Source organism: Gigantopelta aegis, unplaced genomic scaffold (assembly GCF_016097555.1).
Source record: "Gigantopelta aegis isolate Gae_Host unplaced genomic scaffold, Gae_host_genome ctg3726_pilon_pilon, whole genome shotgun sequence".
Lineage (NCBI taxonomy): Eukaryota > Metazoa > Mollusca > Gastropoda > Neomphalida > Peltospiridae > Gigantopelta > Gigantopelta aegis.
In genome coordinates, this window is record NW_024533479.1 from 42,924 (window position 1) to 57,819 (window position 14,896).

The 14,896-nt window shown below is 32.1% G+C and overlaps 1 protein-coding gene across 1 annotated transcript; it reads left to right on the forward strand.

The window, feature by feature from the left end:
• Positions 1–613: 613 nt before the first annotated feature.
• Positions 614–10,170, forward strand: LOC121392392. The gene is given in 14 exon segments (XM_041523623.1): positions 614–618; positions 2,894–3,278; positions 3,687–3,847; positions 4,177–4,357; positions 4,522–4,605; positions 5,823–6,018; positions 6,860–7,013; positions 7,393–7,528; positions 7,652–7,698; positions 7,700–7,784; positions 7,999–8,044; positions 9,382–9,414; positions 9,417–9,481; positions 10,063–10,170. Coding segments are annotated over 14 exon segments (1,686 nt in total).
• The last annotated feature ends 4,726 nt before the right edge of the window (positions 10,171–14,896 follow it).

Consider the following 14,896-nt stretch of genomic DNA (forward strand, 5'->3'; position numbering starts at 1 on the left):
TCTGATGGCAAACCATAGTCAGATAAACCAATAAAACCAGCTGCATAAAGATATCATAGGTGTATGAGAAATACAAATATTGAGGGGGGATGGTAGGAAGAAAATGTATATCAGTGCATGAATAAATAAATATATATAAGATGGAATGCAGATTAGTGAAAAATTTAGATTCATAAAACTCAATGTTTGGTACAAGTGATTCAAGAGGGATGTCATTCATTGTATATGACTAAAGTCAAATATTTGACAGACCTCCAGCCTCCTTAGCCCCTCCCCTTCCTATACCTATATTAAATCCAGTCATTTTTCAATTAACTGGTATTTTAAACATAATAATACGTATGGCTTACATCACAGTCTCAGAAAAGAGCAACCTCAATCGCCTTTTTTGATGTCAATTTAACTGCTGTACTGGAATCTATCCAGCAAATTGAATGCTTTATGTACAAGTTAAAATATGATGACACTCACTTACTGTGTTTATGAGTATAACAATCACTATACAAAGAGCTTCTATAAGGGTCTAAAATTTCTAGTTGAACCAAATAAGTAGTCTGGTGTTGTCGACACTGAGAGGAGAGTATAGTAGGAATGCGGATGTGGGTAGAGCATCATGTGGTAAGTGGGTGAAAAAGTCAAAATGGCTGTTGTGATATGGACTAGTTGTGGTGATGATCTTTTGAATAGAAGGACAGACCGTCCTTTAATAACTAGATTAGCGCTTCCTTGTGTCATGTACTTCTAAGAAGTACATGGTACAAGGAAGCACTAATCTTTAAAAGTTTTGAGCAGCTTCAAAGACTTTACTAGCCATCGTCGACTCACATAGAATAGGTGTTAAGTGAAAAGGAGCTTGTAAGTGCATGAGGCGTTTCTGTGCCCTACAAAATTTTTGTAATGACACCATAGATACTATACAATAGTATTTATTATTGGACTAACGTAGGTTTGTCCGTGAAAAGGGGTTAATATTTGCCCACTCGTATGATTATAAAACTCTGTATAACACAACTGTTCTCTATAATTTTTGATAGTATATATGTTGCAAAACTGTGGCATACCTTTTTATATTACTACTCCACTGACAAAACTTTGCAAAATGGATAAGCCATCATGAAACTGCCAAACTACTTCATTGTTTCTGTGTCAAAGCAGAATGTGAATATAAGTACATGTAGAAATGTTAATTTTGATTTCAAAAATAAGTAATACAATATATAATTGCAGGGAAAATTATCATAGGAAGAGGTGGATGCATGATGAACGATTTTTGACTCCAATGTATATTTGACCTAATAGGGTCATGTGTTTGTACATGATCGTATAGTTTTCTTACACTCTGAATATGAGTTGACAAATGGTCTTGTAGTAAAACTGACATATGAGGTATTAGTTGCTTTTGACTTTTGTTAATAATTTGTAGAAGTCAAGTAGTTCCCTCCTAGTTGTTAATTTTCATATATTATTACTACCTGATGTATCTTGTAATCTAACTGGGAAGACGGTGACTTGTTGAGATGACACGTTATTAGGTTATTATACCAGTGACTGCTGTAGTTGGAGTGAGAAATGAAGTACTAAATGTTTTATTGTGGGGTACAAGGCAGCAAATAGTAAAGAGAATGTCAACTGTAGTAAGGAATTTATTGTACCTACAGTTTTTAACTATATTACTCTACAGGAATGATATATAGCTCATACCTCATGCCACATCCAATAAAGGAAAAATAATAACACCTGTAAAAACTGACTGGTTAATTTAACCAATATTTAGTTATAGAGGTTCCAATATGCAAACTTATTTTTGTCAAGAAAGTAATCATAATACTGTTTTCATTACTAATGTACGTGTACTACTGTTTATGTAGCTATATTACCATCAATTTCATAATACATTAGTGATCAAATATAGTATTTTGTTTACACTTACATAGGCAACCTGTATAACTATGTATTAGTTACATCAACCAATCAATTTTTATAGTGGCCTAATGAGAATTAAAATATAAATGGTAATAAACGAGCCCAGAGTCATAATATTGCTAGTAGATTTTCCAAATGTCTATAATGGAATTTATTTTAGCTAGTAATGGAAATGATAAGAATATTATATTAAACATTATGTCTCTTCCATTGTAATTGTATTATAGTAGTGGAAAGAGTCTGATTCATTATGGGGCTAACCCATGTCTAAAAATATACATGTTATTTTAACAACTAATTTGTGGCTTACATGTATGGATTACTATGGAATCTAAAATCCATATAAATTACTCACTGTATAATTTGCTGCTATGTAATAACAATATACCAACAAATTACACAATGAGTAATTAACAAGAGTTCTAGATTCCATAGCAACCCACCCATGTAAGCAACTAATTAATTTTTACAATGTAGCCATTCAGAGAATTTCAATTTTGTATTCTCTTATCACCTTTATCCATAGACCATGTTTTAAGTAGTCCCTTTGGAGCCCAGAGGCATAATGAAATTCATGACTTGACAGCAAAACTTCTAAAAGAAGTTTGTAATAATGTTACTATTGAACCTCCTACTGTTTAGACTCTATAGGGAAGAAACAAAAATTCCCAATAATAAAAAAATATACAAACCCAAATCGGAAATCCGACCATACGGAACCTGAGGACGGACATTCCAATTCCTATTTCGTATTTCTTCCGAGCACCTTCGTGTATTTTGAAATTCCAATTAATAATAATAACCCAGTTGATAATTTTATATGGCTGTCTTGTTACTTAATAAACGCAGAGCGAGAGTACTACGAGTTGTCTCTTTAAAATAGAGCGTCAGCAATACGTAAACTTAACGTAGCGAATTCCATTCCATTAGATCTGTGTTACGTTATCGGTTCTTGGTTGCAATTGTGTAGTCTATATATACTATCTATAACAATAAAGATGGCTAAACCAGTAATTGGAGTTGATGTTGGAGGTACTTATACTGACGCTGTCATCATATGTGACAAGAAAGTACTTTCATCATGTAAACATGAGACTACTGCTAACAGAACAGAAGGGATTATCAAAGCAATTGAAGGAGCCTTTCTCAATCTTAAAAACAAATCTCTGTCAGATAATATCCGTTCTACCCTATCACGTGTATGTATTGGTACCACTCATTTTGTTAACGCTGTCATTGAAAGATCTGTTGATAAACTAACGCCAGTTGCCGTGGTGAGGTTATGTGGAACTGCGTCAATTGGAATACCACCATTTTCAGATTTCCCATCAGATCTTGCCCAGATTATCAAGCGAGCACTCACATGATATCAGGTGGATTAAATTATAATTGCTCTCCAATTGAAGATCTTTGCGTTGATGAGATACAAGCTCTAGCAAAGAAATTTCTAGGACATAGTCCTCCAGTGAAGAATATTGTTATATCAGGTACTTTCACACCTATGGACAATCCTGATAACAACCAGGAGAAGCAAGCAGCTGATATTTTCTTGAGTGTCTCACCAGAGTTTAGTGTTACTCTTTTCTAGCAAGGTACATTACCTTAGTACAGAATATATCATGTACAATGACATATTAATATCGCTTATACAATAGACTTTAAGTATTGTCCATAACTTTTATATTTGACCTATTAAGTTTTTTTTACTATTATAAAGTCTGTAACTCTTAATTAAATTCATTCCAAAATGATTCTTTTAATAGATTGGTAAACTTGGACTAATTGAAAGAGAAAATGCTGCTATTCTTAATGAATCTCTCAAGACATTTGCTAAACGTACAATATCTGAGTTTCAAAATGCTCTAGAAAACTTGAATTTGAAGTGTCCATTTTATTTAACACAAAATGATGGTACACTGATAAGGTATTAATAACACATGTAAAAATGAAGGATCTAGCTTAAAAATTTTGCCTCAAAAAGACTCAATTTAGTAGATTTGTCATTTTATTTTAAAGTAAGATGATTGATCCAGTTTATTTCTAATAGCGATCTTTGTTATTTGTATATTAAAATAATATATCCCATAGCTAGTCTTGTATAACTAAACTATAATACAGCACTTGTTCATGTTGTAATACTTGTTAATGGTTTTCCTAGAGAAGCTTCATTACAAGCCAAGGTTCTATCAATATGTTTGAGATAGTACTATAATACAGCACTTGTTTCATTGATCAACTGTTTTGTTTCTTTAGTGTTGTAGAGGCTGTGGAGTATCCAGTGTTCACTTTTTCCTCTGGTCCAACCAACAGTATGAGAGGTGCCATGTTTTTATCAGGAAAGAAGGATGGTATCGTTGTGGACATTGGTGGTACAACCACAGATGTTGGAATACTTGTTAATGGTTTTCCTAGAGAAGCCTCATCACAAGTCAAGGTACTATCAATACATTAACTGTTGCTATGTAACCTTTAATGTACCAAAGTATGTCTCTAGCCAGCAGTTAGATTCATAGGTTACATAAATTAACTCAGGCCATTCAGTCAGGGCTGTTGTAGTTAATAACTTTATATCATTTCTTGTTATGTGTTTATTTCTAGATTGGTGGTGTACGTACAAATTTTCAAATGCCCAACGTCATTAGTGTTGGTTTGGGAGGTGGATCACTGGTCACAAGAAATAGAGTATGTTACTACATTGTTATGATATATATTCCATGTCCCCTTATCATGTATATAACATTACAGAATGATGTACTGGTTGGTCCTAGTAGTGTTGGATCTCAATTAACTACTAAGGCACTGTCTTTTGGAGGGATACATGTACAGCCACTGATGTTGCTATTGCAGCTGATATTTGTGAAGGTAACTAGCCTACTATTTATATTAATAATTATACAGACTACTTAAGTAATTAACTTTAATAACTGCTCAGTACATGGCACCAACTTCAGATCAACTCCTCATATTATCTGTATAATAGTCTATTTTACAAATTAAACAATTGACATACAAGTTTAGTGGACTTACTTAATGTAATTATAATTATAGTAGTCATTCAATAAAGAGCTTCTATCAAGCATATGCAATAAAGATGAAGAAATTGGCTTTCTCCTAATTCCCAATATGACTAACTTGTATATCAATAGTTGGTAGCTCCTTAACAACTACAGAGTTATTTCAGAATGAGGCAGGAGATCTTTATACATTATACATAATTGTCTTTTAGATTTCTCTGTTTGCAAACGAGAGTCTTTAATAAGTAAAATTGGATCCATTATCTATCCAGCTATTAGAAATATTCATCTGAAACTAGAAGAAGCTATTGATCTTGTTAAGGTACACATGATATGATAGCAGTCAGCTCACTATAAATCTGGAAGTATAATAATATAGAAAATGATGTAATATCCTCTTAGTGTTACTTTGTTGCTATAGTAACGTTGGATGTTATTGTAGAAAGTAATGTTTGTCCCAAATATATTTTTTTAAAAGCTCATGTTATTTTATATAAGCACCTTTAGTTTACTTTTAGGATTTAGGTGAATTTAAGGTTTAATGGACTAATTAATAATATATATTATATTGAGGTCACCTAATAATAGTTTTTCTTTAGCTCTTATGGATGATATTTAAGTGTTTATTTGTTTAATGACCTAATTAATTTAGACTCACAAAGAAGATGCTTTGGTTCTTCTGGTTGGTGGAGGGGAGTATTTTAATGGACACTAAATTATCACTAAAAGGAGCATCAAGAATTATTGTTCCCCTCATTTTGAAGTGAGTTTAATTCTGCAACACCATCCATCCATCCATCAATCTATGCATTAATCCATTCCTTTGTTTATCCATTCATCTATTACATATCTGTCCATTCATTCATCAATCCATCCATTGTATAGGTTGCTAATGCTGTTGGTGCTAGTTTAGGTATGGTAGCTGGTCGTTCTGAACGTGTGGAAAGTCTATCTAATGTTATGACTACTATCAAATCAAATGGATCATTTAAAGGAAGTGATGAGGAACTTCGTCTCAAAGCTCGAGAGGTTATTATTCAAAGAAGTGTGGACTCAGCAATTAAAGCTGCTCAAGAAAAAGGTACACATACATGTACATGTACATGACTACATGTACATGTTACATGTACATGTAGTCATGTACATGTACATGTACATGTAGTCATGTACATGTGTATTGTATATTGTCATGTAATGGTTGCATAATTGATAAATGTCCAGACAAAAAATTGTAAACAGACTATGTTATTAGACAAGGTTGGTGGTGCTATGTCTACAATTCAACCACACCTGCTTTATTATAATTGCATATCTTTCCACGATATCCAGGTTGTATTCCTGCTCAGAATATATCTATGAAAAGTCAGTAATGAATGTGACCTATGTTCCTGATACTCTTAGTGCCTATGTTAAAGTTATTGGTAGTCTGAGTGAACAGTCAACAGATACTATTAGCAATAGTAAACACAGAAAAAATAAAAGGTTAGAAAAATTCCTAAAATTTGAGAAGTCAACTTTTGTATCTAAGTCTGTCCTATTCCATTGTGCCCATCTATCTACCTACTTGCCATATCACTATGTATATTATGTACATGTAATTTGTAAATTACTTGTCACATGTACATATTACAACATTACATGTACATATTACAATATTACATATCCATTCTTCATTACAGAGTCCAGTACTGTTGAAGTAGTATCTTCAAATGATGGACTAAAGAGAATCCTGTCTGGCCCTTCCAGTCAGTAAAAGAGAAGACTTTAGATGAAGAAGCTAACTTACCTCCCCCTCATATTGATGAAGTTACAGGTATATACTGTCTAGTGGACTCTGCAAAAATTAAATGCAATTTTTAAATTATATATACTTTTCTGACAAAAATTTGTTATATAACTATTGTCATTTATCAATATTTTAGGTGAATGGATCCTCAACTCATTGGATGTTGAATGTATTAGTATTGGAGCTGGGATATTGGGGTGTGGGGGAGGTGGTGACCCTAACCTGGGACGTATTATGGCCTCAGAAATGATGAATAATGGAAAACAGATTAGAGTTGTTGATCCATTAAAGTAAAATCATTTAATAATAATGAAGCAATAATATATACATATATAACTAGTATCCATCTTAAAATTATATATTAACTTTTTATTGTACAGACTTAATGGAGATCAATTTGGTTTGGCAGCTGCTGTAGCTTTTATGGGAGCACCACTTGTTTTGAATGAAAATTGATCAATGGACAGGAGTCAACACAATGTCTACATGTAATGCAAAATATACTAGCTTCAGGTAAACAATTGGAATAAAAGAATTATTTTTGTAGATCATCTAACTACAAGTACAATTTTAACCCCTAAGATATTCGTTTTGATAATACTTTTCCTAGTTCTTAACTATTACATTACTATGATGCTACTGAATGTCTTGTAGGTTTGTGTAAAAAAGGAGAATGACTATGGGAGGAAAGGAGAAGGATAACATTAAACTGTCAACAAGGAAATTAGAGAACAACCATGATGCCTGGATAATAGATCACACAACATTACCACATTATGAACTCAAAAGTACCTCTATACCTCTAGTAAGTTAAAAACAATGTCAAAGTATTCTTTTAAGGAAGTGCTTCATTCAATGCCTTTAGTTTACTATTAGTAATTATTGATTTATTGTAGTCAAAAATTAAATTATTATTGATACAATTTAGGCCAATCGAATTACAGGATTGATATCTGCTGAAATTGGTGGTGCTAATCATTGAGCCATTAGTAACAGGTGCTAGAGTAGGACTACCTGTATTGGATGCTGATGGAATGGGAAGAGCATTTCCAGAATTACAGGTTTGTCATTTACATAGTTACTATGTACTGAGTTTACCTTGGTGGGTGGGGATAATATGCAGAGTCAGCAAATTAAAATTGTATGAGAAATGTATATGTTGCTATATAACTTAAATTCTCAAAAAAGGGGATTATTTTCTGTTAATTAAACTCAATTTTGTGTGTTACTAAATGAATTAGTAATAGAGTGAGGATGGTCCTATTTTCTTTTCAGATGTTCCTTCCCTTTATTAATGGGTTATGCCCATTTTCCAAGTTGTGTTGCTGATGAGAAGGGAAACAAGGTGGCCATATTTCTCATGTGTCATCTGCAAAGGATTTGGAGGATGTCTTCAGAACTGAATGTATAAAGATGGGGTAAGTGTGATGATAAACGAAGATGCTAACTTGCTAATCTCTCATCTCTCTCTCTTCTCTCTCAGTATGATGTTGCTATCTGTATACCACCTATGACATTATCTGAAGTGCTCAATACTTGTGTATTACATTCTTTTAAGTCGTGCTTGGCAGTTAGGACGAGCTGTATATAGAGCTAAAAAAAAAGGTCAATGTAATGTAATTGAAGCTATTGTTACTCAACAACAAGTCTCATACTGCTAACTGGCAAAGTAAGTATGAAAAGACTAGTGTCTAATGTTATTTTATATACTGTTACTGTTGCTTTTTGCTTGGTCTTGCTTTCCACTTCTATATAGAAAAATATTATTCATTATTTATTTACAACAAACACACACACACACACACACTGTAAAAATTAAATTGTTATTTTAACAATTACTTTGTAGTTTTACATCAGTGGGTTAACTATGGAATATAGAATTTATGAATTACTCATGTGTAATTTGTTGGCATATAAAAGTACAACATACTGAGAAATTACACAACGAGTAATTCACAAAAATTCTATATATCATAGTAATCCACCAATGTAAACTACAAAGTAATTGTTAAAATAACATTTAATTTTTACAGTGCATGTATATAACTATATATGTATAATTAATAGATTCCATTATATTTTAAAATTAAACATCACACTCTTATTAATTACAATTTAATTAGATAGAGCACCAAATTTACAATATTCACTGTCTCTAGTTTATCTTTTATATCTCTACTTTTCCTTCATATCTTTTTATATGACTTTGTTTTTTTACAGATTGTTGACGTTAATAGAAAATCGAGGCAAGCTTTACTGGTAGTATTTTCTATATAAAGGGACTGGTTCATTTTCAAACTATACTATTCAAATTACAATAAAAATGAGAACATTGATACACGAAAGGTTAATGATGATGGTTCCATGGTGATGTTCTAGCCATTACTCCGACCTTATTACTGTTGTTGATAGTGACACAGGTATACATTAAATAATAAATTAATAACAGGGCATACTCATTAGCTGAACTATTTTGTAAAACCATTAGTATAGCCAATTATTAATTACAGTGTAATCTGATAGCACAACTATTAATCATTAATAACAGGAGCATACCCATTAGCAGTTATGCTAATTAATGTACATCGCTAATTATTTTCTACTTGATTTTTCTCATGAACAGTCTATATAGCAAATAATTTTTCTTCCACTATGTAGGTTATCCTATTACAACTGAAGATTTAAGATATGGTGGAGGGGGTCTGTCTTAGTATTACCAGCTGACTTTAGGACTATTGACAGAGGAGGCTCTTCCTGTGTAGGACCACAAGGTTTTCAAATCAATGATGTTCAGTATCACAAGCCTAAAATCTGCATGACTGAATTAATCATAGTAATGACTCAATTGATTTATTTCTTTTTGTGTGATTTAGGACTGACCTAATGTAGAATTTTGCTTAGTATTTTTTGTAATTATTTCTTAAATTAAATTTCCAACAGAAGGTAATATGTTAATTAGTAATTAATTATTATGATTTTGTTAATTGTTCTTTGTCGCACCTATTTCACGGCTGTTGCCAAAGCATGGCGGTATCTTCTAAAGCAAGAAGAGAAAGAGAAGTCTGTCTGCTACAAAGAAGAAGGTATGTAACTCATAACTTTTGAATTATCTTTTTGTATATGTAATTATAACTTAAAGTATCTCCTTTACCAAGTAGTTTTAAAAAAAAAAAAAAATGAATAATTAAATTAGTTTGTCAGTGTTGAATTTAGATCTATAAACAGTGAATAATTACCAACACACAAAATTACTTTTAATTATATCACTATTTTTATTTCTTCTTCATCTTCATATCAGAATATTTTAGATCTTCAAAATCACATATTGTAACATTTTAGAATCACACTTGGGATGAAGAGTACAGACAGATCTGTCAAGGAGTATCTCCAGAAATGCTCACACAAACCAAAGATTCATCGAGATGTTACACGTTGTTGACAGCATGAGACAATTTGTACATGTTGCTACATCATTGTACAACACTGAACAGTTGTTTATAGTTTATATGTTACATACAATATCCCAAATATTTGGTAATCTGCATAACAGGACTGAGTCCCTTTAATAGCCTAATGAAAATTCAAAATATATATGGTAATACAAACAAACCCAGTCATGATATTGCTAAACATTTCCAAATTAGTGAGTATCAGAAATGTCTATAATGGAATTTTATTTTAACTAGTAATGGAAATGATAAGAATACTATATTAAACATTATGTCTTTCCATTGTAATATATTATAGTAGTGGAAAGAGTCTGATTTTATTATGGGGCTAAATCATGTGTAAAAATATACATGTTATTTTAACAACTAGCTTACATGGATGGATTACTATGGAATCTAGAATTCATGTGAATTACTCCACTGTATCATTTGATACTTTGTAATTGTAAATATATGCAGTGAGTAATTCACAAGAAAATTCTAGATTCCATAATAATCAGCCTATATAAGTTATGTTATACCTTTACATAGTAAAAAACTATATAGTGAGTAATCACAGAATTCTAGATTCCAATCCATACATGAAGCTATTAATTAGCCATTTTAGATATTTTTTCAATTTTGTATCCTCTCATCACCTTTATCCACACAAAGACATTTACAATCTGGGAGCTGTGGTTTAGTTAATTACATTAGTGTCATGAATACAATAACAGACTGTTAACAGCAGTCCATTGAAAACAATTCGACTTATTGCTATTACATTACCCAATATTGGTGGTCATTGCATTACTGTTCTTCCTACTAGCTTTTCTATTCAGTGATGAAATTGAATATATATGGAGAGACTATTATAGGCGTATATGAGGAAGTTATAGATCAACATCAAAATCTTGTTTACCTTGGCAAAATGATTTAGTAAATTGTTGTATCTGAAGTAATTGCATTGTTCATGGTTTTAATTAATCTCTTTCATATAGGAGTATTGGTATGGTGTTTGATAGGTTGCTATAATACAACAGACAACAGAGGTCTTTCCTTTTGCTTAATTGTTGTCTCTCAAGGATGATTTCACCCTTTGAAAAGACCTGACAAATGGTCCTTATTCTAGAAATAGTAGGCAAATTGAGGACTATTTTCTCTCTTCAAGAATCAGAATGTTATTAATATCGGACATGAATGTACTGGAAAACATGCTTCTTCAGAGAAAGTACACAGCTAAAAACAATAAAGAGAGTAGTGGAAGCTTCGAGAGGGCATACGGTATATTATTTTCATGACATTTATAATAAGATTTTTTCATTGAATATATATTACTATGAAAGGTAACTCAAATCCAATCATAATTATTAAAAACCAAATTATTAGTTGTGAATATATTTAAGATACATATAGGTTATATACTGTTACGAGGTTATATGCGTATTTATAAACTCGAGGAAACCCATATAGCAACCGAGCGCGAAGCGCGAGGTTGCTATGGGGTTCCAAGGGTTTATAAACCGTTGTTATTAAATTAGGTAATTATACATCACCGCAAATATTGATATAAATTCTCGGTACGGTTTTACGGATACACGAATCAATCAGTATCGTTTAAGACTGATTATTACGTTTAACGTTGCGAATTCCATCCATTTGATCTGTGTTACGTTATTGAAAAGTTACAGTGTTTTGTTTGCAATTGTATAGTCCTATAATATATACCCCTGGGCCAAAAGAAGGCTAAACCAGTGAAGGAAATTGATGTTGAATAACTAAAACAGAGACAATAAAAGGTTAGACATAATCCTAATATTTGAGAAGTCAATTTTGTATATAAGTCTGTCCTATTTCAATTGTGCCCATCTATCTACTCTTTGCCAATTATCATATGTATATATGTACATGTAATTTGTAAATTACTTGTCACATGTACATTTTCTGTTTCTGCAACATTACATGTACATATTACAATATTACGTAATCCATTCTTCATTACAGAATCCATTAGTGTTGAAGTAGCATCTTCAAATTGCTGTTGATGTTGACATAACTAAACCAGAGACAATAATAGGTTTAGAAGTATCCCTAAAATTTTTGAAATTCATTTTTGTATCTAATATAAGGTCTGTCCTATTCCATTTGTCCCATCTATCTACCTACTACCTACTTGCCAATTCATGATGTCATGTATTTGTAAATTATTGTCAGCATGTAAATTTTTCTACACATTACATGACATATTACAATTACATATCCCTTCTTCATTACGAATGTATCTTAAGTGGACCTAAGAGAATACTGTTGCCCCTTCCGTAATAAAGAAAATTTAAAAAACAATTACCTCCCGCACGGCCTGCTATAAAGTAAGGGCGTATCTATAATTGGAATGCCTGATGCGAAACGACACCAATCAGAGAATTCCAGAATTAACAGCTTTGTATTTACAGAGCTTACTGCTGCTCTTAAGGTTTACCCTCGCGGGAGATGAGCTAGTACGAGCAAGATAATTATGCCAGAGTCAGCCAATATTAAAAATTGTAATAAGGAATTTACTGACTGCACATTGCCCATATGCACCTTTCATTCTCAGAAAGGAATATTATGTTAATAAAATCCCATTTAAGTTTATTACTTAAATGATTAATAATATGAGGTGAGGATGTTTTAATTGTCTTTGTGTACGATGCTTCTTCCCTGTATTAAGTGGATTACTCCCATTTCCGAGTTGTATAGCTGCGTGGTAGTCAAGCGCGAAACAAAGTTGGCCATTTCTATATCAACTTGCAAATGGCTTTGACGAGGAATGTCTTAGAATGAAAGTATGCCACAGATGGAGCAGTAATGCCATAATAGTAAACAAAAGATGCCCTAGACTTGCATATCTTTTCTCTCTCTCCTCTCTCTCCAGTTTTGCCATGCTCTCTTATTCCCCTATACTCATTATGTGAAGATGCTCACAAAATTGTGTTATTACAACTTAGAGTCATGCTGGCAGTTGCGGACGAAGTATATGTAGAAGCTAAACAAAGCTCCATGTAATATTATCCCAGTTGCAATCTTCTGCTATAAATTCAACACAAGGTCTCCGTATTGCTAACTGGTGCAAGCTAAGTATGAAAAAAGGACCGAGTGTCTAATTGTTAGTTTATATATTATATATAATGACCGTATAACAAGTAGTGTATTTTGACCGTTGATCTTGCATTGCCCCATATCCACTTCTAATTATAGCAAAAAAAATCAGTATCATATTATTATTAATAAAAAAAACACACACATATCTAGTATAATAATATATATGATATAATTAATAGATTCCATTATATTTTTTAATATTTAAAACATTACAGTCTTTTAATATTACAATTTATTTAGATAGAGCCACCAAATTTACAATAATACACTGTCTATAGATTTATACTCTTATATCTACTGTTTTCTTTTCATATTATATTTTATATGAATTATTTTTCGACAGATTGTGTGTTAATAAGAAAATTGAAAAGGATGCTTGCTAGTGGTTATTACTATCTATAAAAGCGAGACTGGTTCATTTCAAAATGTATGACTATTCAAATTTTTAGTATAAAAATGAGAACTTTGTTGTACGAGGATTAAGGATGCCATGCGTCTTCCTTTGCAAAAAACAGCTTCCAGCATGTTCCTCCAGACTTATTACTGTTGTTAATCAGTGACACGGTTACACTTTAAATGAAATGAGTAAATAACAGGGCTACTCATAAAGCACATTAAGTAAATTAGTAAATTAATAAATTAATAACAGGCGCATACTTCATTAGTGGAACTTATTTGGACATACCCATAAAATGCTATGCCAATTATTAATAGTGCCAGTAGCCACACAACTAATTAAATCATTAAGAACAGGCCGAGAGCATACCATTAAGCAGTTATGCTAAAATTACTGCCACATTGCCTAATTTTAAATGTCTTCAGTGAAAATAGCAGTTAAATTTTTCTCATGAAGGCCTAGCCAAAGTTAATTTTTTTCTCTATGTAGGGTTTGTCCTATCAACAATGAAGTTATGCAAAACTTGTCTTGGACGTTGAGTGTGTCTGTTTGCGTATTTCATGCCTAACCCTTAAGTTGGAGCAGAGAACGCCTCTCTGTGTTGTAGGACAGAGCGCCGTTATCAAGGAGTAGGCCATGGAGCCCCCTTACCACACGGCTACCCTCTATGACTCATCAACGAATAGACTCAATAGAATTTATTCATGTTTTGTCTGGTGATATTAGCGGACTGACCTAATGGTAGAATGTTTTAGTATTTTTGTAATTTAGTCAATAGCCAACATATGAGTTAAATATGTTAAATTGTTAATAAAAATTAGTTAATTAGATTTAAATTATTATTCTAATATGTTACTTGACCGCCAGGTATTTCACGTCGTACCAAAGCCCATGCGCCGTTAATCTTCTAAAACTAAAGACAAGAGGAAAAGAGGAAAGTCTAAGTCTGCTACAAAAGAAGATAGGTATGCATAAATCAAAAGGGTCTATATTTTCATGCGGACAGTATGTGAGTATAGGCGTTATCAGAAGGAAGGCTTCAAAAGGACTAAAAAAAAACAGTCAATATAAACACGTAAATACTAATATATGGTATCATACAATACTGTAATTGGTAATTATATTACTTCACTTAAGAGGTTATAAAAACAAAAAAAATAGACGCCCATTAAAGAGATTGTGAGAGTACTAATATTTTCTCATTGAA